Raw genomic sequence first — 14,226 nt, 5'->3', positions numbered from 1 at the left:
AAACAACAAATTGAATTTGAAATCCGAAGTCATGGCCAATAGTGACAACCAAATTCAGAAGCATCCAACAATTTCTTAATTTATGTTAAGAAGTCCACCCCCCCCCCCCCCCGGAAAAAAAGTCTAAAACACAGAAACATTGCAATTTCAGTACATATTTGATTTTGGACAAAAGTCATTGGTACCTTTAGATTTGTTGTTTGCGATAATAATAGTATGTAACTAGATTCTAGAGAGTAGAGAAAGTGGAGCCTTGACTGGTTGAACATGGACTATTTCAGCATTGTTCCTTTTGAATCAGGTCAACAGGTCAGAACTCTTTCTGAGCACTCACCTCTCTTGTTCAAGCCTCATCCGCTGAGTCTCCTCATCAGATGCATGCACATCTTCAGCTTGAGATTTACTGGACGCCCTCCTCTCCACTCTGTCTGCGGGTTGATCATTACTACGATGTTTCCCAAACCTAAGCAAAAGAGAACGGCAGGCACATTTAATTCACAGATTTTTCAGTCGCATGTCACCTTCAGCAGGAAAATTTCAGGTTAAACTGCTCAGAAAGGAAATTAAAGTGTCAAACTGTCATACTCATCAGGTGTGGTGTGTACTAGGGGAGACAGCTGAGAACACAGTCTTCACGTTTTGTTGTTGAATTACTTGTCTTCTTCATGTGAATACAATCAAAATGCACTATGCCATTAAAAAATAAGAACAAAAGTGTACTGAATAACTTTGAAGTCAAGTTCCCATTGATGCAATCAGAAAATATTGAACATTTTCAAAAGTTAAAATTAAATTATTTTATTGGCTAAATGCAGAATACTATAATAATATAATATATAGGCGGCACGGTGTACGACTGGTTAGAGCGTATACATATATATATATATACCTACATTATACACATACATATACACACACACACATATATATATATATATATATATATATATATATATATATATATATATTTCTATATACACATGTATATATATATACACACACACACACACACACACATACACACACATATATATATATATATATATATATATATATATACATACATACAACCACACAATAGACAAAACAGTCATGGTTAGAAACACTGCCACCCCAGACGTTTAAGTATAATTTACTCCTTCATTTTTGTGGGAAGACACCAAATAATATTTGTATCTTTTGTAGATTCAACTTACTGTAAACCTTTCTTTTATGAGAGTATTGTATATGTGGAGAGAGAGCGAGAGCAAAAAAAATTGTTCGGAAATCAAGTGATTGCAGAGACCAATTGGATTTCTTTAGTCTGGTGTTCATTCAGACATAACTTGACTATGGTTATCTACATGTTTTCATGCGGTGTTCAAGTTAGTTTTTACCTCCCTTTTTAGCTGAAGCTTTTTGACAACTAAAACTTGAAGCTGAAAAAAAATGGTTGAATTTGGGCTTGAGGAACTGAATGTATTAATGAACTGGGAAAATGTTTCCCTCATGGATGTTTAGTATTCTACGTTCGAGAAACATCAGCCATCTGAAACTGACTGCTTTGAATTACCCATCGTTTCAAAAGGACTGCAGCCTCATTTGAGTTTTTGTGCTTACACCCAGGAGAGGTCAAGGTGATAATGTTTGGGATCTCATCCCCGGACTGCATGCATTACCTAATTAATTAATCAACAAATAGCTCCACTAAGTACGAGTCAGTAATTTATCCGGAGGCTGCTATCTATCATCTGTGCAGGTGACAAGTTCTGTAGTGTCATCCAAAATAAGTCTACTTTCAATTTATCCGCTGAATCAACATCAGTACATTCGGCGATTTGTGAGGGTCAAACATATTGGCATGTTAGACAGAACCAGGGCATCAGCAGCAATACAATGAAAAGTTACCTCCCATTTACTGGCAGCCTGAAACATGCAAGTGAAAGACAAGCAATCCATCCATCTTTTCATTTTCAGTAACGCTTATCCTGTTGAGAGGAGTGGAGAGATGGAACCTATCCCAGCTTACTCTTGGCGAAAGGCAGACACAGTGGACGACAAGTCTTATATCTACAGCCTTTTTGATGTGGTTGTAAACAAAAAAATATTATTTGGGTTAAACGGCGCCAGGAGGAAAGACACAATTCAGTCTTGTTTTTTTTTAGTGGCAACGTAGCATTAATCATGTTGTATTGACAGAAAAGTTGACAAGGCTTGATAACATATTGATTGGTAGCTGAAATACACTGTTTGAATGACAATAGTGTCTTTCAACCTGACACAAGGAGGCCATCTAGTTGTGCTTATATACTGAGAATTTTGTGGAATTCCCCAACTTTCAAGACTAACTCCAAGGAAACTGCCGACAATAACAGTTGTAGTATTTAGTTATTTCCCCTAGAATCTTTTGTTTGCTTTCTGTGGTTCAAATCAGTTGTCCGTCAAACCCACCCATCCATTTTCTGAGCCGCTTCTCCTCACTAGGGTCGCGGGCGTGCTGGAGCCTATCCCAGCTGTCATCAGGCAGGAGGCGGGGTACACCCTGAACTGGTTGCCAGCCAATCGCAGGACTCAAATCAGTTGTGATGTAAAAAAAAAAAAAGAATTACAATGTACCTGAGGTTTGTTTTTTTGTTCACAGACTATATATTGCAAACATTTCAAAACGTTTCAAAACAAAATATGTGACATTGCGGTCTTCTCTCACTCGTCACGAGAAAGAAAGAAAGGTAGAAGGTTTGCTGAAGCCACCAGTGAGTGACAAGCGAATAAAGCAACACAACTAAATGCAAAATGGAGAAAATCTGGAGGATGGTGACACATTTATTTTTTTAATCGGCCAATTGTATTTTAAAAGGGGGAATTTTTGATAATTAAAAAAATAAAATAAAAAATAGCCATCTTTCGTCCAATCGATTTTTCAGAAACCACTGCAACTGAGGAAAAACAACCAATCAGACAGGAAAAAAACATTTCATGTTAGATCTGCAAGTTGTTACCATGGCTACCACCAGCAAGACCCCACAAATCCCATTAAGGCATGATGTTCCTAACCATGCGCCATGACAAACAGAACAAAAGTTGCATAACTAACACAGTAATCATTACAAGCCAAGCTAGACCCTAAGAGCTACACTACAACATCTGAATGCATAAGACTAATACAAATGTAACACCAACATATTCCAATACATAAAACTTCATTCAGATCATTGACTAGACTTTCTTAATACTTCAATTTAAGATTTGACATTTTCTCGTATAACATAAGATAAGCGCTACTGCTACTTTCAGAATCATCTTTCTTGGCCTATGTTAAAGAACGCATGGAATTTGTCTGGTAGTTGGAGCCACTCTCGTACGACAACAAACAGCCACTATGATAAATATACATTTAGAACATAAAAACACAAGTACGGAGAGTCATTGAGCAATAAAAGGCTACCAGTTACCACTTCTGACAAAAAGAAGACAGTTTGAGTTTTTGAAGGCAAGGCAAAACGGGGAAGACCCAAGTGCAGGGAAGCAGGGAGGGGGAAGCAGTCGTGCAGGAGTATCAAAAAACGCTATTTAATTCCAAAAACAAAGGAAAACAAGGATCACGGAAAAATCTAAATACTAAATTAGCAAAGTACAAAATCTAAACACAAAGTAACAAAGAAACACTTTAGTAAACCTAAAACTGGAAACAAGACATGACTCATGAAATAACTGAGCAACACTATGACATGTGACAATAACATAATAACTACAATGACACCTGACAAAGAACCGACAAGGACTGAAAGAAACCAGGGAACTAAATACACACAAATTGACGAGCCAACAAGGAACACCTGCGCAAGACACGAGTGGCTGGAGGGAGCTGATTGGTCAACACAAGGTAGAAGGTTGACGAGAACAGGTGGACACAATAACTAAATAAGCACACAAGGCATGGAAAACATGAGACACAGGGAAACCATGAAACTAAACCAAACACAAACCAAACCAAAACACACACCATGACACTTTTATCACTTCTGTGTAATATGTTAATTATTGGTGTTACAGTTTGTAATAGTGTAAACGGCATCATACCGAGAGCTGTTTATAATATCCCGGTCAACTATTTAGCTGTTTGAGAAGGTTAAAATCATACTTATAGCCGTCAACTCTATTTGATATGACTGACGTGCAAGATTGCATAGAGTCCATTAGAGAGGTTTGATGGCCATTCAGACATTATCAGGCCAACCGGTGATGAATGGCGCATCGAGTCAGGTTGTGGTAAATCTAAAGTATCTAGTGGGCCTCATAATATTCATTGTTGCACAGTACAAAATAAATAAATAAATAAAGAATAGTTCAACACTAACATAAAATTAGCACGTGGACTTCTTTGTTAATTATACTGTAGTTACAGTAGAATAAAAAAAAGTAGCTCTCACACCGTTATTTTATCCATGTAAAAATAGACCATCACATTCACACAAAGCTCTGATCTGGTCTTCAGCTTGTGACGAACTGGCCATGGTACTGTTTAATGAAGAGCATCTTAAGCATCTATCTCACTGAAGCAAACAGCAGTCAACTGTAAGTGATGAATGCGTGCGTGCAGAGTTCTTCCCAAGCTACAAAGAAAGATGGAGTGAGAAGCTTGCGACTGAATGAAAAGATAGCGACCACACAGCTGGATAACATGCACGTTTGATCAATGAGATAGCGAAGCAGTGAATGCAGATAGGCGCAGAGAATATCTATGACCTGTCGGAGTCATCCGCAAGCTGGAGCTATGCACCATTCATCACCGGTTGGCCTGATAATGTCTGAATGGCCATCAAACCTCATTTGGACTCTATACAATCTTACACATGTCAGTCATATCAAATAAATTCAATGCTTTGATGGCTACTAATGTGATGAAAGACCAGGAATAAAAATAGGAGTGTTCAATTTAAGTGTCATGCCTCGCATACATCTCTACCCACAGCAGCTCATGAAATAAATATACTTCAAATATAGTCACATATTTAGTATATTTCTGAGCTGTGGGCTGAAGCTCTGTGGGCCTAGTGGAAAATAACTCACTGAACAGTAATAGCGTTCTGTAAATCACAAAGAAGAGTTCACAACACTGATGGTGGGGTGCATCATTTCCACTGATTTAAAGGCTAAAGGCAATTTAAGGGGCTGGCACAACAGGATGCCAAACATGCCCCTGACACAATATGCCCCAAAATACCAAAAGATAAATAAAAAAAAAAAAGCTTTAATACTAGCCTGTCATTTACAACATCTTTGGAGGCAAATGAGTTTGCTCATGGTGACTCTTTAAAGTAGAATACAGAATTACTGTATATGCATCTTTCATCTCGCCGAAATGACAATGATGCAAGGAAACGCACAGATGAAAGGCGTTTTGTCATAGATGACTGGCTCCAAGTCAGCCCTTCAGATCATTCAGAAGCTCCAAAATTGCATCACTGAATCGAGAATACTATGTCACCATAATTTATGTTTCTGGCATTTTAAAAATGTTTACACCAGGGGAAAATATTTGTTCTCCCCGTCACCTCTCATTTTGCCTGCACCTCCTCGTCATGGTTATGCAAGTGATGTCGTTAAAACCTGGCTTATGGGGCATTGAAAGACATGATCAGCCACTGCAATTTGTCTCAGGTTTGAGATATCACATGGCGCGTGCTAATTTAATGTATTTGCCTATACTCCCTGAACGCATAAAATAAACAATTTAGCATGTTTGGCAGATCCAATTCTGAGTGGGCCTGGTTAGTAGATCAGCTTATGTTTGCGTGGGCATTCAAGTGTCTGCCCATTTTTTAAGACATTTAGTTAATAAGGCCTTAAGCTTGTTGTCACAGATTGCTGTCAGTTAAATTGTGTTTTCACAAACAAATCAAATACTCCCTAATTGCAGTTGTCAGCAATTTTTGTCTCTTTACATCTGACTTCATTCACCAAGGAACACTTTGAGGTTGAGTAAGTGACGAGAAGATAATTTCAAGGGCATACATGGAAGAGTCATTTTTGTTTCTGCTTGGCCAACCTGAAAGTTAATCCGAATCTTCCAGGCTGCAGCTCCTACATGCATTCGAGGCAGTTGTTGCAGTGAGGGGTGAAAAGAATAAAATGTACTTCTATTTAGTTTTTCCCTTTCAAACCACTATTAGTAAGTCATTTTAATACTGTTTAATGGTCACTCTCAGAAATGTATGAATTTAACACCCTGCTTATTTTTGTCGTTTGTGGCAGTTTGCAGTTGTGTCGAAATGCACAGCATTCACTACTTTTTTCTAAAACCATAGTTTTAGAGTGGATTTCATTAGATTGTGCAAGTGTATCGTGTTTTGTTTTATCCATCCTTCCCGCCATCCATTTTCTGTACCGCTTATCCTCACAAGGGTCGCGGGCGTGCTGGAGCCTATCACAGCTATCCTCGAGCGAGAAGCGGGGTACACCCTGAACTGGCCGCCAGCCAATCGCAGGACACAGATAAACAAACAACCATTTCGCACTCACATTCACACCTACGGGCACTTTAGAGTCTTCAATTAACCTACCATGCATGTTTTTGGGATGTGGGAGGAAACCAGAGTAAACGTGGGCGAAAACCCACACAGGCACGGGGAGAACATGCAAACTCCACACAGGCGAGGTCGGACCCGAACCTGGGTCCTCAGAACTGTAAGACAGATGTGCTAACCAGTTGGCCACTGTGCCGCCTGTTTTGTTTTAAAGTAGCTAAATTGAAACTGATTAATTCACCAAGACCAAGTATCTCACCGTTGGGGGACAGCCTTCGCCATGGATGTGCCAACCCCCTGAAACTCCCTGACCCTCGACATCCGAAATTAAAACACACTCACCTCGTTCGAAAGCCAACCAAATCCCACTTCTTCAAGATAACTGTCATTACATAATTTACAACATCTGACCAACCTCCAACAAGGTCAACAACACATTGTTTTTCATTATCTGTCCTGTTTACATTTTTCTTTGCGTGCAGTCTTTAAATATTAAGAAAAATACTCTACAAATTTGATCTATTGTTGTTGTGGTAGTGGTTTTGCAGTCCCCAGTTTTTTTATTTTTAGCAGTCCCCAGTCTAGTCTGCAATTTCTGACAGAGTTTACAAGGATAACGGCAAGATTTGTATTATTATTTTTTTATTATTTGATCCTTTGTTTGAAAAAAAAGCAAGAAGCAAACACTTTATCTTTGGGGATACTGCATATGTACTGGATGTAATTCGTTTGCAGATAAAGATGTTTTTGAGGATGATGCTATTTTTTGTCAGAAAATAATCAAGAAACGTTCTATGAGGACACTGTGGCTGCTGATGGGTTGCACCTCTGGAGGCAAGCTGGTTAAATACTGTTCTGGTATGGCATGAAAACAGCAGGGTGACATATATGAAGAGGGGAGAATGTGATTCAAAATGCTTCATGCTGGGTGGGACAGCGGTATGTACTGCATCATGGAGGCATGACATGTATATATTCATGATCAGGCCATAAACTAGTAGGAGGACAGAACTGCAGTCGAAATATTTGATTGGTTCCAACATAAACCAGCTGAGAAAATTTTAGACTTTGGAGAAGTCAATTTCTGTGGTCTTTTGTGTGCTTGTTTAGTGTGCAAAAGTCATGAATACAAAGAAAATTTTACAGGTGGATGGCATCCCAGGTCAGATTATTATTTTTATGTTTCTCTCTCTTCCGAACTGCTTACAATAATGAGGTTGTTGTATGGAAATTAAATGCATTTTACTAGATGCGGAACATTTTGTTCCAGAAGAAAAACAACTAACCAAAAGAAAACATGTTTGGCTTCAATGCGAGCATATGTTCACTGAGCATTTCCAATTATTTCTCAAGCCCTGTCAATCCAGTAAACAAACTTTGTTTTTCCCTATAGACATTTTTATTTTTGAGAGTTTAGAAACCCCGTTTAGAGAGTGGTTTAATACTGTAAAACCAGTATGATGCAGCACCACTACAATATCGCTCAGTAGAAAGAAAAACTAAGCATTAATGTTCTTTGTAAAAGCTGCATCTTGACATGGCCCAATCAATATCGTTTGTGTCATTATAAACAAATATTAAACACATACATCATTATTATCTTTATGTAACAACATTTCCATTTTGAGCAGGAGCAGTTGTGCTGAAGTTGGTTCGTGTGTTGTCATCTCAACACACGTACATGCACAATGGATGACTTGTGTTTCCTGTATTGTAAACAGCCTACACGATACAAAAAGATGGGGCCGACTTCAACATAATTGCCTTTAATGTTTCTCATAAATCATAGCTCTGTGCGAGAATATGGGTGTGTATGTGTGTATGTCTATGTATTGGGGTGCATTTCTGTAGGCTATGAGGAACATTTCAAATCCATGACACCCCCTGATAAAGTCTCTCATTACAACACAAATAAACAATCGAGATGTATTCACACTATCAATTTGTTAAATTGTGTGAGCACAGTGAGTGGGAGGTTCTGAAGGACAATTTATATAGAAACACCTCAGAGGGAGGTTTGCATGATGGAATTGGCTTTCAGAATGTGTATGTACACTATGCAAAGACACGCTGAGAACCCTTACGATTACAAATGCACACAAAACAAAATCCTACATGCCCGTAGACATAGACATTTGCCAACGGTATTATTTCACCAACCTGGCAAGATGCTTGCATACAAAGGTACAATAATAGGAATGAGAACAGTTGTGGGGGGAGGGGGTCAGTCGTGGGGATTCTTAGTTGAGGGGCTGCAGTTGGAGGCTCAGTCTATGACCCAGATACCGCATGACACACTGCATTCCTAATGGTCCATTTTGATCACAGACACTCTCGTTATCCTCAAGCCGGCTGCTGTCGCTCATCACAGACACGAAAAGTCGGGATTCAGCAGACACAGCAAACAAAGTGTACTCAATTCTTTTGATGATGGAAAACACAACAGGGGGTCGGGGGATAGGGTACATGGGTTAGATATGTAAAAGAAACATTCATTCATTCAACAGATATCTAAAAATGTTAAGTGGGGTATTCATAGTAGCTTTCACCATTGATAATTTAAAACATAAGTGAAAGCTGTGGATTCTAAATTAATATTTAAAGTACTGTGCAAAATTCACAATAGTCACTTTGGTATAGTGAAACATAAGATTATAAAAAAATAAAAAAATAAGTAAAATAAATCTAAACTTTGAAAAGGCGTGGCACATGGGTCAAAGAAGATGAATTTGGTTAAGACCTCGATAAAGGTGCATTATACCACTTTAACATTTAAGTCACTACGGCATTTGTGGTTGTGTATAGCCCCCAGAATCGGCCTGTTTGTCATCCACTATATACGCAGAATTAACTGCTCATTGACGAAGAGACGGCCAAACAAACTCAAATATGACGAAAAAAAATATGTTTAATATTTGTTCATGGTTTGACCTTAGTGGAGCAGTAGACAGTAGGCTGTGCTAGTCAATAAAATGTCCAATTTCTAAGCTGAGAAAAAAAAAAGAAAAAAAAAACAGTCAAGGGCATTTTTGTGTCTTGCGGAATGACTTTGGAATAGAGGCATGGACACACACAGGTCTAAATGTTGCATTTGAGTCTGTCGAAGAGAGAAGACAGCAGAAGCACTGATCCGTGATATGCATTCACCCAGCCCCTCCCCGGCATCCAGAGGGAGACGAGAGAGGTCTTTCTGTCAATGCTACGATGAATGTACAGGGCAGATGGGATGTGAGGAGGTGGGGAGTGATATGGCTGTGTATATCGTAAAAAAAAAAAAATGGGTGGGAGTGACATTAATTGTGAGTAAAGTGAGGATGAGCAACAGACAGAATCTGCACAACTGCACATCCCAAACAGGGTTTAATAAATAACCTTGGCCACATCTCTGTCAACTAGAGATCAACAATTAGATTTAATGCTAAATCTCCAGCGGCACAGTGACCGACTGGTTAGGATGGATGGATGGATAAATATCCAAAGGTAAATATATCATATGTGCCCACCATGCATGTACATTGTGCATGTTATGAATTTTCCCACAACAAATACAATACTTTCTTTCCAAAATGTATGCTTGTAGCATTCGTAACTAGGGACAGAATAGTCTAAAGGCAGTTGTTTAGCAAAACTGTTCACATACTGTATACAGAACCTAAAACCGATCCTGACTCAATTGAGTTTTTGAAATGATTGACAGTCATCCATTTTTAACATCTAAATCTAAACAATAAATCTATTCTTCAATTTTTCAGTGTCAAAAAACTGCACATTGTTATCTTTGCTATCTAAATGAAGTGTATTGTATACGTCATAATGCATGTACTGTATGCGGTAAATTAAACCTATGATGACGGATCCGTCCAAGGAACTACAAGTTGACCTTCAGGAAAAAGGAAGAATGAATTTCTAATGCAATCCAAAATAAAATAAAGTAAAATAAAATCTCTTCAATTAAAGATAGGCCATGTGTAAAGAAAAAAAAGAGTAAGTATGGTGTAAAATCATGATCCATTACATGGCGAACACGTCAAGACAGTGTCACAACAGGAGCAGCGCTATATGGCTGCATTTAATTTGGTGCCTCTGATGGAAATCAGAGGCATAATCCAACATCGATTGATATTACCATTGTAATTCAAAAGCAATTTTCACATCTTATTCTTTGTCTTGCCTGCACTGTTATCCTCGCCCTCCTCACTACCCATCTTACCAGTGGCGTGTTGAGATGTACGCACACATCAGCAGGTGGGAAGTCATCGGATGGGAAAGGTCATTTCAGCCAAAGGCCCCTATTTCATTACGTACTAAGCCCTGTGGATAGTTGCGCAGACTAGCAATGAGTTCTACAGTAGCGAGTGTTTTATTGACATAGCACATAAGGAGTAAATACATAGATTCTCATATGCACATTTTTACGTCTAGCTTAAAAATCAAGGTTGTTTTGCATTGCTAATTATAAGGCTATCTTTCCACCCATCCATCCAGTTTATGTACCGCTTATTCTGACAAGGGTTGGGGGCTTGCTGGAGCCTATCCCAGCTATCTACGGGCGAGAGGTGTGGTACACCCTGAACTGGTCTCCAGCCAATGGCAGGGCACATATAAACAAACAACCATTTGCACTCACGTTCACACCTATGGGCAATTTAGAGTCTTCAATCAACCTACCACGCATGGTTTGGGGATGTGTGAGGAAACTGGAGTACCCGGAGAAAACCCACGTAGGCACGGGGAGAACATACAAACTCCACACAGGCGAGGCCGGGATTTGAACCCCAGTCCTCAGAACTGTGAGGCAGATGTGCTAACCAGTTGTTCATTGTGCCGCTGGCTATCTTTCCACTTAGAGGAAAAATAAATATTAGATAAGGTGTATTTCTGGGCTTGAGAGCTTCATGGGTGCTGTTTATAGAGAAAAACAACAATCCTTTGCCAAGTAGTATCAAAGTTACCACCGATAGGTTTATTCGTTTACCATAAAAACAGTAAAAGGAAGCAATGCTTATGTTAGCACTTCCATTAATTTGGGCATCATTTCATTTAGGTTTAAGAGAGGGAGATTCCTGCTATTGATTGAGTCTGGGCAGCACTAACCACTTTAGCTTGTGAAAACTGTTTTACTGATTGATTTGTATTTTCTAGTTGTGTTCCCATTCACCAGTCTTTAAGTAGTGTGATTGAGTTTTGCCTATATTGTGTATAGTTATTATCTATCTACCTGCTAAAACAACACATGTAAAGTGGCTTTTGACTTTTGTACAGTACTGTAGTAATATTTTTAGAAGATAATAGTTACACTGGTGGGTCTGAGTGTCATCCCACAGGGGTTGTATCATTAGTAGTCATAGGCTTAACAGTATGGATGGATGCACTACTACATTTAATTTGAGCTCTTTAATAACAGGCTCTACTGTCTCAGAGAGGGCTACGGACCTCAGCTCTCCACCTGAGACGGAGCGCGAGAGACATCTCTGGATCTCATTTCAGGTTGACAAGATTTCAGATTCAATTAAATCTGTCTTGCAGCACCATCTCTCGTCACACATAAACCAGACGCCCCCATCCTTCAAGGTCTCGATTGCAGCGCTGCATGATCATTCCAAACCTAATCACTGTGGGTTTGTCTGATGTAGGTCCCATCGCTGCCCAATCTGATTCACATCAAACGGACAAAGGCATTGGAGGAGAAACCGGGTAGCCAACCCTTCCACTTCTTCAGTTTCCCCCCATGGCTCAAACAGTCAGCTCTCATTGTCGTGTGGTGGCTAAAGTCACAGAGAGTCCTGTCTTCCCCTTCCTTAATCCGATCACTTAATGTCTCTCCTTACATCTAAATGCTGTACCCCACCAAAGAACTGAAAGTGGTGTCCAATTCTTTGAGGCCTGCAACACAGCTGGTTCCAGGTTTATATATATATATTTGTATATGACAGACATCTATAGTACGTTCATCTATTTAGCGCAACTTGTAATGGAGGTCAAAGGTGAGAGTGTGATTGACAACATAATAATTGAATTTAGTTCATCATGGGTACTTGAATCCAAGAAAAGGAATTCCCTAGTCCTTCACCACCATTTTTTTCCCCTTATGACATCACAAAGCAATGAAAGCATAATGTGCATTTACATGTAATTATCTTTGTTGTATTACTATTGTTATTTTTCACAATTCACCAGCTGGGATTCATTCTCATGCAGACGATCCAGCTTGATACGTTGTTTTACTACATACATTATGATGAGTGAGGTGGGCCAAAGAGGAATAATTATCATTTTTAACCAGATTACATTGAGCAGATGTTGCAGAACACATGTGGAGGTGTCTAATGGCTGTCTTCAGTTCAGTTGCGGCAAAACACAACCATCATATGTGAATGTGCGTTGAGGATGGCAGAGACAAACAGTAGCGCAGGAGGTTGGAAAGTCATATTTTTATCAGGCGGGCTGGCGAGATGGTCGTGTGCATGGGAGAGAAAATAAACAGGCTAATGTATGTGTCATGTTGGTGAACTAATGATACTGGCTACTGGGAAACTGGCTTTCCCTACATCTGCTGTTCCCACCCACACAAGCAGAAAGAATATAGGCTAAAGACACGGAATGGTGCAGGAACACGCTAACCACTTACTCTCATGCTACACATAAGGCGGTCATGCCTCTGTCGAATGGCATCTGTATTATAGTCATGGAATTGCACTCACGTAAGCCTGCTAAGACACACACACACACACACACACACACATTCTCAGTGTGCTTCCATGCTGCCTAAGAATAATAAACTGAATGAAAGAAGGCCAACCACTCTGTGTATTTCTTTCCGCCCTACACACTATTCTCTGCAGCATGTTTCTGGGTAGCCTTGAGTGAGAATTCATCTGTTGGGAAGACCAAGCCGAGGAGGTCCCCCGGGGTGATGCAGGGTGAGGAGGAAAGAGAAGATGGGGGCGCACGGCTGTCACGGCGAGCTCCAATGTCGGCTGATGGCTCGACGTACTTATCAGAGAGGCGAGGAGGGCGGGGGAACCGGGGCGCTCAGGGTGTGTGTGTGTGACATTCGGTTTGAGAATTGGTTAGGGTGATGCCAGATTCCCATTAACATGTCTTTTCATCTACACACACGAGGAAACATGCCTCACGCACACACACACACACGAGGATTCACATTCTTCTTGAAAATGTACACTAACATGCAAACGGGTACTGATTCAAATACAAAAAAAAAAAAAAAAAAAAAAAAGCTAAATTGCTCGGGAAGCTTTAATCCTTCCCTGCGGGCAGACGGTTTCATGATGTCGTGACTGTGCCACGGTGAAAAGCTCCCGTCTTTTCTCATTGCCTTGTTCTCTTTCCTTTTTATCCCTCCTTCCCCACTCTCCCTTTGTGCCCCAGTTCACTCCAGTGGACACGCTCCCACTCTCACCCCATCACCCCGCAACCCCCGGCCCCCACCACCACCACCCCCGCTTCCTCACCCTGGCCATGCCTTTCAATATTGCAGCCTGCACCAGCTCATCTCCTTCACGCTACTTTATTCCAGCAGTGTTGTGCATTTGCATAACTCTTGTCCAAAACAGTTTGCCGTTACACATGCATAAAATTCTACAGTTACAAAACTGACGAAAACACACGCTCACACATTCACCAAAAAATTATAGGATGAAAAAAAAAGTCTTATCAAATACATAAACAAGAAACGGTTCCAGTCTAATTCATCATGTTA

At 39.9% G+C, this 14,226-nt stretch overlaps 1 protein-coding gene across 2 annotated transcripts in view; it reads right to left on the bottom strand.

Annotated features, from left to right (window-relative positions):
- Positions 1–14,226, bottom strand: part of LOC133396457 (partitioning defective 3 homolog) — a 298,273-nt gene that overhangs the window by 87,962 nt on the left and 196,085 nt on the right. For both annotated transcript variants that reach the window (XM_061666339.1, XM_061666340.1), the window contains exon 20: positions 335–463. In XM_061666339.1, the coding sequence (XP_061522323.1) occupies positions 335–463 (129 nt within the window). The remainder of the gene's footprint in view (positions 1–334; positions 464–14,226) is intronic.

This window comes from Phycodurus eques, chromosome 21 (genome assembly GCF_024500275.1).
Source record: "Phycodurus eques isolate BA_2022a chromosome 21, UOR_Pequ_1.1, whole genome shotgun sequence".
In the NCBI taxonomy this organism is placed as follows: Eukaryota; Metazoa; Chordata; class Actinopteri; order Syngnathiformes; family Syngnathidae; genus Phycodurus; species Phycodurus eques.
This window is presented reverse-complemented; position numbering and strand designations above follow the sequence as displayed.